Genomic DNA, 6,890 nt, shown 5'->3' on the forward strand with positions numbered 1-6,890 from the left:
ATATGCGTCTCTTCAAGTACATTCAGTGTCAATTTTGTAAAATTTATAATTTTACTCACATACACACCAGTACAAATACCGACAAATTATTTTTTTCAAATAGGTCAAATCTATTTCATTTGCGATGCAGTCAACGACATTCATTTGACACATTTGGGTTGGTGTGGGGATACGCACTAGCTGTCATGAGTGTTTATGTCGGTGTCTACCACCTAACATCAGCAGTGTTCGAGCGATTTTCCCTTGACTCACACATTAATCACCGAGCTTAGATTGATGATGATAATAAATGGACGACAGAACGCTTGAAAAGGTTGTAAGGGACGGTGACTGGAGCGGCTGGCGAATGTGGGTCACAAGCTGACTGAGGGGCGGAGACGTTCATTGTGAGCTTTAAGGCGCGCTTTTCACACACCGGGACGAGCAAGCGCACAGTACCTATCTGTGGTCTCGGCTACATGCTAAATTAGCCTCCAGAAGCAAGCGTTTCCTCCCCTTACAATCGGTCCAAACGGATGCTCGTCGCGATCACGCGGTAAGCAAAATAGTAAGCATCGTGGCGGAGAGCATGGGTGGAACTACCCCTATGTTGATGTGGCGCTTGGTTTGTTGGCGAAAAGCTAGCGCGCAGGCGACCTGTGGTAGCACGTTTGCCTTGCTGTGCCCATTGAATAGCGAGTTAGCATGGTTGCATTTTTATTTTACGTCTTGGTGTCGGTAATGCAGGGGATTGCTATTTTTGCTGCTAAGCATAGATATAAGAATGTCGTTTTATCCGATGCTCAGGTCCTTGTATTTCCGCCGATAAAGCAATTGCCCGTAATACTTGTTATCGTGGTGCTACCTCAGAGCAGAGTTAGCCTATTTTTTCAACTTGGTGTATTTCTAAGTCCTGTTTATTTTCCTTCGCACCCGGTTGATTTTGATAGTGCGTATTCTTTCCATAATGTTTTATATTATTGATCCCGCCTATAACCGGTCAATTTCGCCGCTGTGGGATCATGAAAGTATTGGTCTTTCTGGTCACGAGAACAGCATCTTTTTTTGTAAGCCACTCTTGGGGTTTCAAATGTAATTTTTCATTTCCAGGAAGTGCGCCTTCAAGTGAACGTCGTCTAAAGCTCTCTGCTAACCACCATTGCAATGGGCAAAAACTCTCGGGAAGACGACTCATCATCATCGGATGAAGAAGAATATGTCGTGGAGAAGGTGCTGGACCGGAGGGTGACGAAAGGAAGGGTCGAGTTTTTTCTAAAGTGGAAAGGCTATTCAGAGTAAGTATTCAGAGTTTTGTTGCCTCTTCCACAAAGGTACACGCAAACGATCAACAGGTGTGATTTAAAGGGGCTGTGTATGAGGAATTTAATTACAACTGTGTTTTTGGGTGGTGAGACCATTCGTGAATTGGTACCAGCTAGGGTCCACAAATCACTTTCTATAGGTTGTATCATAAAAGTGCATACCACCTACATGTTTGGCCCAGCAAAACAAACACAATTGAGTGAAACTCCCCACCATAGGACTGTGTCAATATAAAGCCCTGCGACAAGAAAATTCATCCTGTACAACACTGACCAGTGAAGGCTTGCAAGTGTGTGAATGCAGCCGAATGTTGTCAGAATTTATTACAAGGTTGCAAACTGTTGCAAAGACGTTAGCCTCATAAGCCTTTGCCTCTCAGTGGAAGATGTTTTTTTTTTCTTGATTTGTGTCTGTATTGGCCCTGACGCACCTTGTTGTGGTTTGCTCTCAGTAAGCACAACACATGGGAACCAGAGAAGAACCTGGACTGCCCAGAGCTCATTTCAGAGTTTATGAAGACTTACAAAAAAAGTGGGAGCTCTACTCCAAGTTGTGGAGCCAGCAAGCCCAGCACAGCCCCTTCAGGACGTGTGAAAGACTCGGGTAGCTCAAAGAAGAGGAGCTCGGACGACGATGATGACGATGAGGGGGCAAGCAAACCTAAAAAGAAAAAGGAGGTAATAACTGCATCGTCACTGTTGTGAAGTTCGGCACTAGTTCTGATTTCCTTATATGATGGGAAAATATGTATTCCTATTTAACTAGCTACAGAAGCTTTACCCCATGTGAAGTATTTGTTTTGTTTTATATTTCAGGAAGAAATCCTCGTGGCCCGTGGCTTTGAGAAGGGCCTTGAACCAGAGAAAATCATCGGAGCAACAGACTCGTGTGGTGATTTGATGTTCCTAATGAAGTGGTATGTGTTAAGTTTGCTTGCTCATTTCAGTACGGCTTTTGTGAGTCCATATTGTCCACGAGCTTGCTCAATTCAAACACGTTACATCTATCTTTCTTCTTTGCTTATGTTTTATAGTTTCCTTTTGCTTCTCTACACCAATGTTTCTCGAATAGTGGGGCGCGAGGGTCCGTCAGGGGGGGCGCGTTTGACCTCGGGGAACATACTTTTTTATTTTTTTCATTTTCGTAAAATAACGTGCGGTTGCACCTCCACTACATTAGGGGGCAGTGGCTCTCTCATTGGCAGAGTTTGCGCAGGGAGCATTCTCATGGAGGAAATATGACGAGGCGTATGTAGCGCTTGGCTTCAATGTGACTGGGGTGGCAGACGAGGGAAGATCGATGTGCTACCTGTGTCTAAAACTTTTGGTAGCAGACAGCATGAAGCCAAATAAATTAAGACGTCACTTAAAGACATTACACCTCAATCACACTGATAAGCTGCTTGAGTTTTATTCAGCGAAAACGTGCCGAATATTGCCAACAATCATGCCGCTTTGTGACTGCTACTTCAGTACAGTAAACTGAAATATAGGTCCCGGCGACACATTGAGCAGGAGCCGAGAGTTGCTGTGTCCTGCTTCAAACCTCGCTTCGAAAAGCTGTGCATTGCAAAGCGTGCTCTTAGTAGTCATTAATCCAGACACCATCTTTGATTTAAAAAAAAAAGCACAAAATCTTATTTTTGTTTTGCTGGTTAAAGTTTTTTTTAAAATATTGTGCTCCTGGGATCTTGTTGGTGATTAGTTTGAATGCATTATTAGTTATTTATTTTATGTAATTTTATTTTTCAGTATCGTGTGGTTTGACATGGTCAGTCAAAAATATTCATTGTTAAATTAAGGATTTAATGTTATTTTTGAATCTCAGATGCACTTTAAATCTTTTCTGTTCCAGTTACTAAAGCTATTCTTTGTTGTAAGTTGGTCCATATTTCTTTTTTTTTTAAAATTCTGATACTTTAATAAGAATGTTATGCAAAGGTGTATTTATAACAATTTTCTAGGCAAATGATACTATTTATAGTCGTATAGTCCCCTTCTGTCAGTCACAGGATGATTTAAAAAAATACTTGGAAATAGAATTGCTCAGCAAAAACAGACCATGACGTTAACCACCAACAACACTCATAATCAATTTATTACAAGAAAAGTTCCAGCCGTGACTGAACCGCTGGCTTGATCTTTATTTGTTCACATTTGCCACAATGCTCGCATTACTGTACACTTAGGATCATCGCTGCTCAGCCCTTAGACATAGGCAGCAAGCTATGCTGAGCTATGTGAGCTGCAGAGGCTTGAACATGCACTGAGTGGTCACGACAATTCGGTGAAAGATGCTTGGCCACTGAGCTGCCATTGTCACGCGGGTCACATTGCCTTGTTAAAGTCTCCAAGCTCCACACGCTTCACCTTGCAGTAACAGTTATAAGGCCATTTTTGTTCTCAGTTTTCTGTCTAAAGTGACCACAAACTGTAGCAATCTTCATCTGCATTAGCATTTTTTTAAAAAATTGACTTTTTATTTGGTCTCCCACAGGAGAAACTTGTCTCGGAGGACATGCCCTCCTTGCTGCTACATGCATTGAACAACACATACGCTATACCACACACATTGTACAATACGTACAGTACCGGGCGATGTATACTCTACACACAATGGACGGTACATCACAGTCATATGCACACCCCACACTGCCCTCATGTCCTCCTGCTTGTCTGTTTGCCTTCCTCTAGTTGTTTGTTAATTAGGATGGTAGCCTGCGGTATGAATGAGTTTTTGTATCGGTTTAATTTGCAGAGAAGGGTCCTGTACCTCCTTCCCAAATGTAGGAGCTTGAATTGGGAGTGCAGCACGTGAGAAGGATTGTCTTGAATGTTATTGGCCTGTTGAATGACGGACTGCACATACATGTCCTTGGGGAGCAGGGGGCGGGGGCTGTCCGATTACCTTCCCTGCTGTTTTAACCAAGCTGGTTATCTGAGCTTGTTTAAAACAGCCAGAAAGTGGTGCCCACGGGTACAAATGTCCATGCAGAAACACCAAACTGGCCAAACATTTGTTCCGGTTACCGCAAAAGTAAAATGAAGTACTGTATTCAAAACCGTGTCATGGCATACATTTTTGTTTCGATCAATTTTTGTGGTTTTGTGTAGCTGGATGATTCCCCCCTCCCCAGGCCCTATGCGTGAGATTTTTGGGCTGTTAAGAGTAAAGCAACAATGAATGGGGGAGGGGTGTGGAAGGTCACATCGAGGCACCTTTCATAAGCATTTTTAGGATCTAGACAACCTTTCCTCAAAGTGCTTTCAGGTCATCTCATTCAGGAAAATTCCTAAGGAAAAAATATATGTGAATTTGAAGCAAGCCCAAATCTTATTAGCACACCGACAAAAGTTCCTTGTGAGCTTGAGCCTGCCGCAGTCTACTTGATTGAGAGGTGGTCACTCGCATCGCACATGAAGATGAAAAACCATTCACACTGCCATTTCTTCTTCCCTAATGACTGAGGCGTTGAGACGGACGATTCCTAATCAGAATGAAGGGTTAACTGTTGTCGTCTCCAACAGGAAAGATTCTGATGAGGCCGATCTTGTGTTGGCAAAGGACGCCAATCTCAAGTGCCCGCAGATCGTCATCGCCTTTTATGAGGAACGCCTCACCTGGCACGAAGATGGCGATAAGAAGGAGAAGGACGCGGTCAGTGCATGAGTTGCTCATGTCAACAGGAAAAGAAAACTTCTGCGCAACACGGACAACCTTGAGTCAGACAGACGTTCTTAAACCCCCCCCCCCCCCCCCCGCAGCATCCCATACTCTGTACATTGTCCAGCAAAGAGGTTAATCCAGTGGACACAGAGCGTCGTCCCTCTTTAGACCAGTCTTTTTGTCAGCAAGTGTCCCACACACGCACACTTCATTGCATCCCAATGAGAAACTGCAGCATCTGACAGCCACGCTTCCGGTCTGCCATCTTGTGGCCGAAAATGTCCAACTGCTTAGTTTCTTGACTCTTGCAGTTGCTGATGGCAAGCCTGCAGTTTTCATTTTGAAATGTTTGCATTGATATCATGTCAATTTTAATGAGTGGATAATTACTCATTTTTACTCAAAGCTTTTGAATGTTACCTGATCAGGTATATCCTGGCTTGAAGAGAATCCTTGGATTAGTTCCCATTCGTCAGTGATTCCTTTCATTTTATCTTTACAGACAAAACATTGTTTTCCAGGATGGGTGACAATTTTAAGTGGGTGTCATGTGTTCCAAATTAGTTTTTAGGGGCAAATATGTTTTTATTGAGCTTTATTTTACTTGGCGACAAAGCCTTCAATAGATAATATGGTGTGACGGTCTTTTTATGTATGTTTTTTTGTTGCTTTTTTGTTTTTAAACACTGCAAACTTTTCAAAAAGTGAGTCGTTCCTTTTGTAATGTTACAGAACAGTATGGCAACATATTTGAATAAATTGTTTCAATGTTGAATTTGCTGTTGGATTTTATTGTAATCTATTTTAAAATGCATTCAGCTGGAGTTATTTTAAAATTATTTTTATTTTTATATTTTTACGTTTCCAACTACACAGTGCAAGTGAGTGAAGCTGTGCCAATAATGTCATAGTTAAGTAATGAATTTGGTGGAACAGTTGAACCAAAGGCAAACTGAAGAATCCCAAATTGAGGACAGGAATGCAAAAATTATGGGAGGAAATGTGTTGGGTCAGCCTGTATTCCCAGCAGGTGTCACTGTTGCACAAAATAAACCATATTCACCCCCAACCCCTCTTGCTTGGGCCTGCATGCCAGCTTGTCCCCACAAAACGGTTGTTCTTCACCGCAACGTTCATCTGCTGTATAATCAATGCCTTTTAGGTTTGACTGCTTTGTCAATATAAATCCAACACAGTGCTTTAATACCTGTTTGTACTATATCAGTTGTGTGTGTGTGTGTGTGTGTGTGTGTGTGTAATTGGAACCAATGAGTTTTACACTAAGCGCAGCCCCACCTAAGTCAGATTCAATTCGGTGCTGTCTGAATAGGAATGTCCATTAAATCTTGATTTTGCTCTGCGCTCACCACAATAAACGGCGACAATCGTTGAACCCAATACCCTTCAGTCTCTCAACAGCCACTACCCCTCTCTCTTCATGTCCTTTATATTGACTCTTTAGCCTTCGCACATGCATAGAAAGAGCTGCTCCGCTACATCTAAAGTGATGGAATTTCCCAAGCAAAAAGCCCGTTCTGCTGTAACTATAATGCAAAGGTCACTCGTAAATTTGCTGCCCTAGGGACTATTAAGATGGGCAAAGGGAAGAAGCAGCAGGCTGTTTAATGGAGCTTGGGAGAGTGCAGACCAACCCAGGCTGATAGGTTTGGTCGGAAAAAAATCACAGTGGCACTCCGGGAAGGGCTACTGCTCACGAGCGGCAACAACACATGTAGAGACACTGAGCAGGCATGCTCAACCGTTCGTTGCTTTATAGCCGACATGTCAAAATGAGGAAAATGTCATGTATGGCGGAGAAGCCGATGCTCCATTTGCCATTACAAGGCACATTGATGCTGATTAACTTTTTCAGTATATTACTCCTGATGAGAAAATAGTCATTTAAACATCTAATCCATAGA

General features: G+C 42.6%; 1 protein-coding gene across 3 annotated transcripts; it reads left to right on the forward strand.

Annotated features, from left to right (window-relative positions):
* The first annotated feature begins 23 nt into the window (after nucleotides 1–23).
* Nucleotides 24–5,743, forward strand: cbx5 (chromobox homolog 5 (HP1 alpha homolog, Drosophila)). 3 transcript variants are annotated; one of them, XM_052058209.1, is made up of 5 exons: nucleotides 24–535; nucleotides 1,090–1,274; nucleotides 1,754–1,979; nucleotides 2,118–2,218; nucleotides 3,799–3,858. In XM_052058209.1, the coding sequence occupies exons 2-5, from the start codon at nucleotides 1,144–1,146 to the stop codon at nucleotides 3,845–3,847; spliced, it is 507 nt and encodes a 168-aa protein (XP_051914169.1). In that variant the 5' UTR covers nucleotides 24–535; nucleotides 1,090–1,143; the 3' UTR covers nucleotides 3,848–3,858. The 3 variants fall into 3 exon arrangements, with proteins under 3 accessions (XP_051914169.1, XP_051914168.1, XP_051914167.1); XM_052058208.1 differs by lacking the exon at nucleotides 3,799–3,858 and adding an exon at nucleotides 4,830–5,743 and having other exon boundaries at nucleotides 25–547; XM_052058207.1 differs by lacking the exon at nucleotides 3,799–3,858 and adding an exon at nucleotides 4,830–5,743 and having other exon boundaries at nucleotides 35–535.
* Nucleotides 5,744–6,890: the final 1,147 nt, after the last annotated feature.

Source organism: Hippocampus zosterae, chromosome 2 (genome assembly GCF_025434085.1).
Source record: "Hippocampus zosterae strain Florida chromosome 2, ASM2543408v3, whole genome shotgun sequence".
In the NCBI taxonomy this organism is placed as follows: domain Eukaryota; kingdom Metazoa; phylum Chordata; class Actinopteri; order Syngnathiformes; family Syngnathidae; genus Hippocampus; species Hippocampus zosterae.

What these genes read in the sequence shown, in the direction of transcription:
- cbx5 (XM_052058208.1), top strand. Translation starts at nt 1,144, where the DNA reads ATGGGCAAAAACTCTCGGGAAGACGACTCATCATCATCGGATGAAGAA. An exon ending in AAGTGGAAAGGCTATTCAGA is followed by an intron (nt 1,275 to 1,753) that starts GTAAGTATTCAG and finishes GTTTGCTCTCAG; the next exon opens with TAAGCACAACACATGGGAAC. An exon ending in AACCTAAAAAGAAAAAGGAG is followed by an intron (nt 1,980 to 2,117) that starts GTAATAACTGCA and finishes TTTATATTTCAG; the next exon opens with GAAGAAATCCTCGTGGCCCG.